This window comes from Sorex araneus, chromosome 2 (genome assembly GCF_027595985.1).
Source record: "Sorex araneus isolate mSorAra2 chromosome 2, mSorAra2.pri, whole genome shotgun sequence".
In the NCBI taxonomy this organism is placed as follows: Eukaryota; Metazoa; Chordata; class Mammalia; order Eulipotyphla; family Soricidae; genus Sorex; species Sorex araneus.
Window position 1 is genome coordinate 62837645 of NC_073303.1, and position 13828 is coordinate 62851472.

Sequence of the window (13828 nt, forward strand, 5' to 3'; positions counted from 1 at the left end):
TTAGTATGATCAAATACCAGCTCCCTGCAGAAACATTTGAATCTACATACACCTGTTTTCACTTGGCAAGTTACTCTGATTGCAAAACTGTCCTTCCAAACTAAAAGCAGCAGCAGATTTTTATGGAATTTAGCAGAATGCTGTACCAAAATGAAGTGACCCAAAGTAATGATCTCTCCTACCTGACAGTTTTTCAGAGTTGACAGATGTTTTTGGTTTTTTGTATGTTTCAAGAGCCGTAAACATCACAGTTTGTGATGTATACGCATGGAGTGTTCATTAGAATTTAGAAGCTCTCTAATATTAGGAAAATCAAGTGCTCATGCTTTAGAGCTAGGACAAGATTTAAGTACTGTTTTCATCAGAACTGAGCACTTCACTTTATCTCTGCACCTTTTTATCTGTGCCTGAAAAGTATATGTAATTAATTTCACCTGACCATGATAATGCAGATTTTTAAAATGTCACTTTGTAAATGTTTAGCACACTTTTTTCAAATACTGGATGACTTTAAAACAGGCATACTATTTTTAAAAATAGCTCTTAAGAAAAAAATTAATAATGTAGTTCACAAAAAGGTTTGGAGTTCATAAAAAGTTCACAGAAAGACAGATATTTTTAATATTTGCCATAAACTTATAAAATATATTAACTGAGTCCATATTGTTTGGGGATATATCTCGGGCATTTTCCTAGTATTTCAAGCCTTCCACATGCTACCCCCTTCCACATTACATGTTAGTTGGAAGCATTAAACCTAGAATTGTCAATTCATTTTACTCTATAAATTCTTTAGCCAAAAAAGTTCATTGACCTTCAGAATTCTATAAAAATGTGGCTATGTGACATAAATAGAAGTTAGTTAAAAGAAAGTTAAGGAAACTTTCAAGAGAACAAGAGAGATGGGCTTGACTTAGAACCAGAAATAAAGTTAATGTACAGATAACATAAATACCTAGTTTGCTTACTCAGATTTCTTCCAGGCAGAGAACATGACCAGTTTCATTAAGAAAACACAAGTTGTCATTAGATATTGTCCAAAGGACAAAAGCTTACCTGGTTAGCAGGAGCATAAACATTTCTGGTACATACAGGAGGAGCAACTTCCTTTGAGGTGTTACAAGAAGTCTCTTTATAATATATTGCAACTCAGTAGCAGCCTAAGACCAAATAGGACTTTAATTGATAAAGCTGGTTCAACATCTTTCGATACAGATTGATCTCATCATATTAATGTACAATCCTCTGGCAGTAATCCGTTAATCAAATGAAAGGATAAACCTGTTTTCCCGGTGCAGACTGCACGCTCACAGCTAGGTTTGTCAACAGTCCTCTGCAGATATTTCTCTCCACTAAATTTTTCATAGACATAAGAAGGTAACAGTCTCTGGCATACACAGGCCAGATTCATTTCAATTGACAACTGAGCTGATGATAGTCTTTTTCTTATGACAGAAATGCATGTTTTAAGGCACCAATTTGATTAAATACCTCTACATGAAAGGAATGTTTTATTTTACAAAAAGCGGTTCTCTGTGTGTGTTTCCTTCCCAGGCTTTACGTATTTCTACAAAGGAAAAGAATATTGGAAATTCAACAACCAGATACTTAAGGTAGAACCTGGATACCCCAGATCCATCCTCAAGGACTTTATGGGCTGTGATGGACCGACAGACAGAGATAAAGAAGGGCACAGCCCTCCAAACGATGTAGACATTGTCATCAAACTGGACAACACAGCCAGCACTGTGAAAGCCATAGCTATTGTCATCCCTTGCATCTTGGCCTTATGCCTCCTTGTATTGATTTACACTGTGTTCCAGTTCAAGAGGAAAGGAACACCCCGCCACATACTGTACTGTAAACGTTCTATGCAAGAGTGGGTGTGATGTAGGGTTTTTTTCCCTTTCTTTCTTTTCCAGGAGTTTGTGGTAACTTGAGATTCAAGACAAGAGCTGTTATGCTGTTTCCTAGCTAGGAGCAGGCTGGTGGCAGCCTGGTTCGGGGCTGACCTTGCAAACCCAGAGAGTTGATAGTCCTGTACACGAGTGGAGACTCCCTCGTGGGGAAGCTTCCATGATGCACAGTATCTGCCGTTCTTCAGTCCTTTGTCTTTCTTTGTCATTCAGTTATAGGCCTTTCCTCTGCACGCTCAATGCCCAGTCAATTTTCAGGATTAACTAAAGAGGAAAAAAAAAAGAAGAAGAAGAAGAAGAAGAAAAGATTCTTCTTAAAGTTTTCTTTGAATATTTTTCTTCAGAAGCCTGAGCCCATTTTCGGGGAGAAAATTGCAAAATGGAAAACCCACATTTTTTTTAAATTTTTTCTTTAAAACAAAGGAAAACAAATGAAAAAGGTTCAACAACAAACCCACATTTGAACTTTCAGAGAAGTGAAGACCCAAAACAGCTTTGTCTCCAAAGAAGATAGCTCTCTTCCTGCTCCAGGAAGCCTAGTACACTTCGGATTTGTCAGGTGGGAGATACGGAAAACACACGCAGGACTTCAGACTGTTGGGACAGCCATTTTCCAACAAACAAGGGGCCAAAATATCTGCAATATAGTAACAGCCTTAATAATACATCCATTTTTCGTTTTCTACAGCTGTTCTCAGCTACGTCCTCAATGTCGCATTGCATTTATACTCATAGTTAAATTCAAACTGGACCTTGACATTGTTTTGAAGTGTTTCTCAACCCCTTCCTGCCACCTTCCCAAGACATCATTGTGATACTCTCCCCAAGTTGTATTAGGCCATTGCCCCAGGCCTTCCACGGGTCTGTCAGGAATATTCATTGCAAGCAGAGCAAGAAACAGTATGTCTCTAATGTGGTTTAAGTGACAGTTATTTTCCAAGGATATGTGATGCTGGTAATACATTGGTGTAACCCTTTGAGAACTATCAGTGCAGCTTTCAGAGTCTTAGGATCGCTGTCTGGTAAATTAGCAAACAGGGCAATGGTAAAAACAGGAAAGGGTTCGAGAAGTTCAGGTTTTTAAAATAGATATAACCCATGTAATTTTTAAGTGGTTTATGGTACTACATAAATGCTTTTTTTAACACAAAGAAATGATGTTACTTGCCAAAAACTTTCCTGGCAAATAAAAAAGTATTTTATTAAGTATCTTGTAAGAGTGAAATTTTATTTGAACAACTGACGATAATAGCCTGCCTTTTTACTCCCTTCTTCGTTTTCAATTTCAGTTTTAAAGTCCACTGCATGAATGTCAATTTTCCTTGGTACATGCAGTTAGCATTGCCATTTTAAAACGATGACTCTGAGATTTGCATGAGTACCCTTAAGTGCGTTAACTATTGCATGGCAACCATAGTTCTCAAAGGGTTAATGTGGCTTCTGGCATTTAGCCATCTATTGGGATCACTGACAGAGCCAAGAGACCACCAAAGCATTTCATTGTTGAGTGTAATTTGTCATTACAGCAGTATTGTCATTTCCTTGTGACCTGCAGAGCGGGTTTGTATCAATATTTTTTTCCTAGAGAAAAGTCAGCAACTGACAGACCTCTATTGATTTCTGGGAGCTGCTTCTTGCAGTGAGAGGTTTCCAGCCACTGGGCTGTGAACTTATTAGAGACGGGCAGAAGGAATGCACCCCTGAGCGGAACATTGGCTTTTTGGGAAAGCCAGCTTTTGAGGGGATTAGCTTTTGAAACAATGAACAGCTTGCCTTGAACTTGATTATTGATCTGTTGACTGTCATTAACAACAACTTAAACATTGTCTTCTGTGAAAATTTTTTCTTGAAGAGTCCGCTTCTGTGTCGTTGCCCTTTGACCTTTAACTTGCAAACTGGCACAAACCGAAAGAAATCTGGCATTGTTTCTCCATTGGATTGTTAATTGTTCTCAAAAAACCTAGTAAGTGTGAGCTGTTTCCTTAGAGCGGAGACAGAGTGCCATGAGGTTCACTGGATGGACACTTTGCTTTTTACATGCACACTCGGAAAATGCCTGATAGGTAGAAGTCACTTTTAATTTTCCTTTAGTATAATTTCAAGTCTATATCCATCATTTTGTTACAAATATAAAACTATAGGAGAAAAAAAAACCTCAAAATACTTGAACGGCCAGCGTGGCTTTTATATAAAGCAGGAATTTTATACTATTGAAAATTTCTTACTCATTTGCTAAGAATACACATTTCCAGATGATTTTTAATGAGTGTAGGTATACATTCTTATTTGGAAATGGATCGTTCGGCTGCCTTGAATTTATATTTATACTTAACATAGCATGAGAATCCGAATGCCTTTTGGTTGAGCTACATGTTTAGGAATTGGTTTGGGAAAACGTTTTGTAAATCCTGGGTGGCATGCTGAAAAGCCTTGCAGAATGGTACTTCTTACAACCTGCACATACATAATGTAAAGCTCGGGAGGGGACCGAATATCACTTTGAAGGAAGAATCACTTTGGAGAAAAACATTATGCTTTGCAGACTGTACTTTAAGAAAATGTTGGAGGTTATGGATAGAAGGACCCAAAAGGCAAGGGGAGAGGGTTAGGATCAATCCGGGCCTTTACTTCACTTCTTCCATTCTACACGATGCTAGTATTGAGAGTCATTGAGAGTCGTGTCCGCGTGCATGAAGACTGTATACATAAGCTTGTTTATCCCGTGTCTGCTTGTGGGAGCAGCTAATCCATTTAGGACCTTGCTAGCAAGGAGGAAAAAAAATAAAATGACTGGAAATTATATTTAGCCAAACTTACAGATGAGGCACTTTGTCATTTAGGGATGCTGACTTCTGTCAACCTGCATTGAAAATACATTTGTGTTTTTTTGATTTTTCCTCTAAAGTGAGAATGAAATGGAGGGAATAATCTTTTGCCTCTTAACTCATTTGCCACAATATCCTGGTTCATTATAACACTAAGTTTATAAGGGCTAGAAAATAACCATAGCATTAAGAAGGGAAGGACTGTCATGATACAGGATTTTAAGAAATTTCATGGATTGTATCGGAAATTTTAGGTTGAAATTAAAGATGAGATGAGATGGATGTGATAAGAAAGGCACAAGTGGTTTCTCAATAGAAACGTTTAAATGTTTAAACTGTTCAGTCTGTGAATGGCTACGGAGATAAGAAAACAGGAAATGCTGACATCATCACAAACATCGGAATTCTCTTTTTTTTATTGTATGCTAGGTTCCTTTTCAGTATGACTGCTGACCCATCTACAGAGAATTTGGAAAAATAAATCTCAATCTTAATACACTAGTGATATTCGAGAATGACTATTGGTCTAACATATAACAATAATGATTCCAACTGGTAAAAGTTAATATATTAATAGTTCCTAACAATAGACACAGGCAAGCTAAGTAACATTTTTCATGAACACATTACTAATAGCATGGAAAATTTAACCTAGAATTTCCTAACTTGTAATGAAAATATATTTACCATTACAAAAATAATACTTCTATTTCATTGTTTCTTCTTACTTTAAATGCAAATATAACTAAGATAATGTTTCTTACAAAAATCAAGTATACATAGCTTATAATTTTAGCTAAATATTATTATTCTATATTAGTAATTGGACTGAATAAAATACCAAAGGATGTGTTCAATATATACCTTCTATAAAGCACTAAATTTGCATCATACTTATAGAGGAGGTTGTAAATTTAACCATTATCCTTTTCAGAGCAAACTGTCTGCCAACATGGCATCAAAACAGGTAAATACAACTGTTTACAATTGAAAAATTAGCATAGAGAAGTTAGGAAATGCCATAAAATATGAGCAAAGAAAACTTCTTTATAAATCAGAGGGCAAAGCTTTTCTGAATCAGTGAAACAAATTACTAAGTCATACTTTGCCAAAACATTACTAAGTAATAAAAAAATAGGTTGACTTTAATGAGCAAATCTTACTTTTGCTAGTCATGTTGCTTATAATCTTTTCCTGTTGACATAAATTTATTCCATATACTATGTATACTTTTATATTTTATTTCCTTTTTCTATTGGTGATTTTAAAATGTAATCTGGTGGATAAGGGCACAACACAATTTTGCTTATAGTTCCAATATATGGATAACGATTAGATCCTTGATGCAAGGGAGAATAACAGTGTCATGGTAGAATGAAAAATCCACACTTGGTGGAATTCATAGTAGAGTATCCAGCGAATCTTTACCAACTGAAGTCAGTGAGCTAATTTAAGATGAATTGATGTCATAAATACACAGGACTCACATGAGTCATGAAAATAACATTTCTTTAAAAGTTTTGGAAATATTTCTAAAACTAATAAGGGTGTTGATTTATTGATGGTATTAGTCTTTAAGATTGTAGCATAATCTTCAACAAATTTGCGAATCTAATGGAATATTTTCTCAGTAAACATTGTAGAGAGTTCATTTAATTTTTTTTTCATGCACTCAAGAGCACATTCCAAAGTACCACAGATGTCACACAGAACACACTGTCTAAATCAAAAATGTTAAATTCAGATGAACTATTACAAATAGCTGTAAGTACATGTCAGCCGGTATATGATATTGGACAAGTTTTCAAGGCAATAATGTTAGAAAATCGACCATCTCATTGCATTCATGAACCTTCATAATATTGATTAATTTTGACCCCAGGACAAGAATCAGGCATATATATGTATGCTTTATGTTTCATATTGTCTAGAATCATCAGAAAAATGTATGCTATTTTTTAAAAATTAATCATCACATAATAAACAAAACAACTATGAGGCATAGCACGCAATTAATCAGAAACCACATATTTAGTAACTGTAATAGAAATGAAGAGGGAAAATAAGTTCTTTATAAAATTTGAAAGCATACTGAAGCAGTTTTAAATACAACCAAAAATTTTACTTTAAAAAGTATAAAAATAGTATAGAAAAAATTCTACTTCTAGCTTTTCACCCTAGTGATGAATATGTGATATATCAATGTATACAATTAGGCAGTGGTCAGTAGATACTTCCTTCCATAAACACATATGATACTCATATATTGCCTTATAGGCTGGAAATGTCAATGTTAGGTACTCCGAAGTCCCACTGGAAAGTTATGTAATATTAGCATCTTCTGAAAAAAAGCCATTTGCTTAGGATAGCAATTTACCTCAATAATCACAAAACATGAGGCATAGAAGCAAAGAAATTGCCTCTTGCTCTGCTCTCCTTTGTAATGATTGTTGTCGGTTCTGGGTTACTCCAAACATTTTTCTTTTGTTTCCACTGGTATAATTTTGAAATTAAGATATTTCAAGTCATTTTAAGAATATTAATTACCAATATCTTTTGTTGATTTATTAACATAATCTTTAAAATTGAATCAGTAGTATATAAGCCTATAAATGAACACTGACATACTCACAGATCTTGAGTCAAACACCAGATATAGTGTTGCAATTTCTGAAGTATTAGTCTTCAGTTTTCAATCACAGATGTGAGTCTGATGACTGGACCTGAGGTGTCTATTTTTTAGAATGATTCCAACTTTTTTATTGTTAACCGAGGATATGAGATTATGAGTGCTGAGACAGCATCCCATAAGCTTCGTTCATAAAATTCATTAGGGGAAATTAGGGAATTCTGAGAAACATACGGTCAGTGTATAAAATCATTAAAAGTTACAGAGAAAATGTTTATTCATAAAGATTTCTGAAGGTGTTATGCCGTGTCAATTTAAAAAGCAGTGTGTCTTGGAATTTATCTTGGAACTAACATTGGACTGGGAATAATATTCAAATTTGCACACAATGTGCCATTAAGTTCAAGGGCACACTAGAGGTGTAGAGGTATAGGGTAGATATATCGTAAACTGGAATGTTTTACTTCTAACTTTGCCATGTGCTCTACTGTAGAGCTGGATATATATGCCCTTAAGAAGGGAGAAGAAAGTTAATATAAATATGAAAATAAGATCATTGTGTCACGTTAGGTCACTTAGTTTCAGAGAAAGATGTCAAGAGTTCTTTGTTTCTCAAAGAGAAGGTAGGAGAAAACGATTCACATGAATAGGGGGATGACATTTTTGACTTACGGAGATATTTCTCATTTTAGTTATATTTTTTTCTCTCTAGAAAACAAAAATCACTCATGATAGAGACATTTTATAGCACTTGGTCTGTAACTAGCTTGGATCCTAGGTAGAATACTTTTTCACACGGGCCTTTTATACATGCCTCGTAGACAGTGAGTTTTGGGGAGATATGAGCAGATGGCAGATTATTTTCTCTAGGACAGGATATGGTGCTGCTTGCCTTGCCACCTTTAATATGAATGTATGTTTCTATGTTGGCCAGTCTTGCCGAGACATGGGTGAATAATACCTGGTGTGGACAACCTTGAAAATTCACTCGCATGTTTATTTGTTCTAACACAATGCCCGTCTGAACTGTTCCCTCTTTATTGACAATCCATTTGTGAAAGTAGAACATAGTTTTCTTAAAGGATTCAACTCTTAATCAGTCTCATAATTTTTGCAACCAATGAAATAACACCATCAAAACCACATTGCCAGTCTTCTGCCAGCTCTTTCATATATATATAATTGCCTGAATTTTTCTTTTTTGTCACTTCTTGAATCTGACATGGAAACCACTATTCTTTTATAGGTTTACAAATACAAAATTTCGCCAACTTCATTAGTTTTTCACTTCTTAACATGATTTCCAAAAGCAGAAGGGTTGTATGCCTGGGTTTTGTTTCTCTGATTCTATTATTATTTGATTTATTTCTGTTCCTCACCCCAAAACACAGACAGTTGAGAGGAATAGAGTATTTGATGTTGTCTTATGTAGTGTGTGCCTATATTTGCCTTCCTTTCAATTTCTACCTTGCCATACCTACCCCCCTTTTTCATATTTAATTTTCCCTTTCCTTCGTGAATAAAAGAGAAAAAGGAAATGAGCAGCATTTACTATAGGTATAGTGCCCAGAAAATATAACTTGTCTTCAAAATTTCCCTTCACAAATTTCAGACAAAGACTCACTTTGTTCCTATAAAACTTACATACCTCCCATTTTTTTGCATTTGATACTGACTTCTTGCATTGGATTTTGACTTCAGGCTGTTCTCCCTGTAAAAATTGAAATGCTGAGAGGATGAACACTGCTTTCTATTGATAAGCCAGCTTAGGAAGTTTGCTTTTAAGAACGTATCTTTAATAATTAGGCAGGAAAAAAAAACTACAATGCAATGTTCTGCTTAAGGTACATAATAAGTACACAAATACTTAAAGCCTAACTCTTTGGTCAAGTTCCTTTTGTGTGTAAATTACATATATATTAAAAACAATAGAGAATAAAAGATTAAGGGATATTATAGTGGCAGCTTTTTGCTGCATTGGTTTGCCTGCATCAGCATTTCTATTGTGGACCTCTATTTTCAGGGGTTTTAGAGACTCATCCATAAAAATTTGCTTCAGGTTTGAAAGTCTTGGGAGATTCTTTTTTAGCTATATAATTTTAAACGAATATATCTTGTTTTTATATTATGAGATGGAAACAAATGGATTTTACTAGTTCAATTTTGCGCTAATATAACTTTTAATAAACTTAATTTTTTAATGAAAACATAAAATCTAATTAGTCCATAGTCTATTGATGTTTTTTTAAAGTATCAATTATTGACTTTGAGAAAAATTGCCTGCTTTATCAGTGTAGTAATTTATCTTTAAGATGCTTTAAAACTTCCATACCTGTATTAACATTATTTTGATTCCGATAGTGGATCAGTATAATGAATGCAATTTATGCCATAAATATGAGCTATCTGGTTAAATAGATTTGGAACTATATAGTATATATTGCATATATATGTGTATATGTATATATATAGTCACTGAATAGATTAAATGGGAAAAGCTCCTGCAAGTTAGTTTGTAAGGAAATACCACATATATTTTTAAAACAGACATTTAACATTCAAAATGAGATGCAAGTAACTACAAGACAAACTTGTCTTCAGCAAACAATACAAATTTCTAGCTTATGAAAATCATTTTTCCTTTCCATCCTGTGGTAGTACAAAATTGAAAGAATTTAATGGATAAAATTATTAAAGACTTAGTTTAAGTACAAACTGAATTAGAGAAAAACACTAGAAAATTATATGTTTGCGCCTTTTTCTTTTGGTTGTCTAATGATACGTTACCATTACTTTAATCCCCCCATGATATTTTTCAGTTATGGAAAGTATTAACATTTAATTTTAAGCTTATGAATTGTTCACACTACACTAAATATGATTTCATTAAATTTTTTATAATATATAGTCTTCTGTGTGCAAGGAAAGAAATAAATAACACATTTATTTCTCGTATGACTTTTACAGTTTGCAAATTATTACTGGTGTTTTGCTTACACAGGATTCTATGCATTTATACCATATACCATATTAACTTTGGCATACATATATAGATATATATGTGTAATATATATCTATTCAGATAGCTTCTACTGACAAACACAATGTTTGTGTGCAAATATAAGGCTGAATAAATGGTGCTAAAGTGTATTATGACTGTCAGATATAATCAGGCAAATTTTGTGGTGCTTAAAATTAATTTTTTCATTGATTTTATTGATCAATGCATTGAACAGTGTTTATTATTCACACGCTGTCAAGGCCTCATAGCACATTGTTAAGTAAAGTGGTTGATTAGTCTATGTAATAGCTCACCAAGCTTCTCTCTCTTTAACTCCTTAAAATGTTGTGTCATTAAAGGTCAAGGGGTCATGTTATTAATCCCATCACTGTATCATTAACATGACTGAACTTTTCACAAAGTACTTATGTTTACAATGCTATAACCCTTTGACTGCTGAGACAACCTTTAACCACACAAATGTCACAAGCTAGAATCATCAGCATGGTTCTTGCCATGGCAATCAAAGAGTTAAGGGCTGTGCAGTGATTTGTTTGTATTTATTGATTTATATTTATTTTGTTTTCATTTAAGGAGGGGATTTTTGGGGTGGGGCAGTTTTTGTCTGCTGTAAGTGTCTTAACCTAGTGAAGGGTTAAATGGCTTTTTATACTATTGCATCTTCTGTATTTACCATAAATTCATTGTGTTGTAATTTTAAAAAAATCTGTCAATAAATAAGAGAACAGAAAAATGGTTTATAGGTATTGTGGTTTTACTCAATGAATGATATACATACATGTATGATGAATATGTAGACTGTGATCGATAGCAATAGCCTTTAATATCTTAATGTCTTCCTAATCAACAATGAAGCAAAAAGAAAACTGTTAGGTAATTTATGACAAAATCACCTATGTGTTATTTAAATTAGTGAATATATTAAACTGGCCATATCAACTGGAGAATTGTTCAACATCTTAGGCAATGCATGCAACTGTGTTCAAGGATAGAGACAGGAAGTATTACTGCATCAAATGTATAAATGTATTTTAGGCAAGAGTCTGTGAACATAGGTCATTGTTAAAATTCCATCACCATTTAACAAAGAATAAAGATTATATTTTGAATAGGTGAGTATAATTTATTGTTTAAACCAGCATTTTAGCTAGGCAAATTTAATCAGAGAAGTTTATGTTTATATATCGGACATTTTCAACGAATCCTATTAAGGACTTTGCACCCTCACTTTTATCTTAGTGGTCAGATTGTAGTAAATGGTGACCACAAAGAGAGAACTGACTCACAGAGAGACAAGAATGTGGATAAATATTTTCATATCTAATTTAATTCTCTCTTGAACATCTTGCCAACTGTAAAATCTCTTTCTTAGAATATCAAATTGTTACATAGAGGACTAAGTAATGAGCCAAGAGTTTTTCCAATAATCAAATCTTGTATACGTCAGTCATCAAAAAACTCGTACATTTTAGTAAGAATTAGAAATGTCTGTGGAAAATAAAATAAAATGTGCTCTCATTCAAAAAGCATGATGCATCTTTGATCAAGAAATGAATCTGATGGAACTTAATCAACATTCAAGAGGGGAACTCTGAAGCAGTGACCAAGAGTATCATAAGGATTTAATTATCTGAAGCAACAAATAGACTAGATGGACAGAAAACTGTGTTAGGTTTTTTTAAATATTCAACTGTGGTCAATTCTTGTGCATTTAGAAATTTATCTCAAGAACTCTTGAGTAAGCTGTAGTTTTGGCACATATTGACATCTAAAGATCTAGATATACTGCCAAGGAAATATAAAGTTTGTTTTTATTGTGAAAGACTTTTTAACTAAACATTGCATTTTAAAAATGTACAACCAGAGTTATCAGGTTGAACCCAAGAATGAATCTCCCCTTTTTTTATTATCAAATGGGAAAAATGAAGTTCAAAATATAAATAAAACAGTAATCCAACCCAGTAGAACATAAATTTTTCTTATGTACCTGGCTTTTATAAAAAATCGATTTTATACCAGAATATACTATTATGTGATATGTCAAGTACTTATTATATTATATGTCAAGTACTATTATATAATATTTCAAGTACAATCAAGACCAAATTGTAATAATATATCATGAAATTCTGGAGAATGAAGAAAAAAATTCAGGATCATTAATAATAGTTCTAAATATGCTATAAAAATTGTCTTATAAGTATATGCCTAACTTAATTTAAATCTGTCACTCACTAGCTATTCTAGTAGGTAATTGGTCTTTCTCCTTTTTCTCTATGTCTTGCTCTCTGTTCTCCTCTCTCTCTCTCACTCTTCTCTATTTTCCTTCCACATTATGTACCTTTATGTCTTGATGTGAAAAAAATCCACTCCTTTAAATTTTTAATAATTCCATTTTATTTATAATTTTGTTGTTTCTCCACCAAAATACTTTGATTATGTCTTTAAATAAAATTATATTTATTTAACTATTGATAGCCAAATATAATATTTCTAATTTGTTATTTGACTTCTTAACCATATTTTAAGGCAGTATTTGATATTAATAGTTGGCCTGATATTTATACTTTTCTACAAAATTTCTTGAGTTAGGACTATTCATTTCTCTTATCTTACGTACCCATCAATGATAAAATGTTTTTTAATAGATACCAATTTAGAAATATTTTTCTTCTAAAGAATTCTTAGGAATGCATGTAGGTCACCTTTATATTCCTAATGTCTTTTCTTCTTTAATTGTCAAACTCTTCTGTGCCCTTCTTTCATATGCATGGCTTTAGATGTTGTATTATCTCATGAATAACTTAATCTGAAGTTTTCTTTAATTTGTTTCTGTAGTGTAGGAAATATAAAATTCCTTATATCCTTTCTCTTCCCTCAAAATAAGCATGCTTTCTCCTCAACTGCCTAAGTTATTAATGCCACTGAATTACCTCAGTTATCTCCCTTGTTAAAGCATTAAGTATATTTTTTTAATGAATCACCATAAGATATAGTTACGAAGCTTTCACGATAAAGTTTCAGTCATACAATGTTCCAACACTGTTCCTCCACCAGGGTGTATTTCCCACCACCAATGACCCTCTAATCCTCCTTGCACACCCCACCCCAGCCTGTCTCTGTGGCAGGCACAAGTCTCCTCTCTCTCTGTCTCTGTCTCTCTCTGTCTCTGTCTGTCTGTCTCTCTTTATCTCTCTCCCCCCATCCAACCCATATTTGGGCATTATGGTTTGTAATACAGATATGAGAGGCATCATGTTTGGTTCTTTAGCACCTTTCAGCACACATCTCCTATCCTGAGCCATCCCTCCGAACCATTACTCTCACAATGGTCCCTTTTCTCTCCCAACTGCCCTCTTCCACAGCCCTTGAGGCAGGCTTCCAACCGTGATCACTGCTCTTGGCCTTTGCTTCTACTGTCCTTGGGTATCAGTCT

At 33.8% G+C, this 13828-nt stretch overlaps 1 protein-coding gene across 1 annotated transcript in view; it reads left to right on the forward strand.

Moving 5' to 3' along the window:
• The window catches only part of MMP16 (matrix metallopeptidase 16), a 302754-nt gene extending 291627 nt beyond the window's left edge, over nucleotides 1-11127 (forward strand). The window contains exon 10 of the mRNA XM_004602360.2: nucleotides 1555-11127. Coding sequence (XP_004602417.1) covers nucleotides 1555-1889 — 335 coding nt within the window. The 3' untranslated portion in view covers nucleotides 1890-11127. The remainder of the gene's footprint in view (nucleotides 1-1554) is intronic.
• The last annotated feature ends 2701 nt before the right edge of the window (nucleotides 11128-13828 follow it).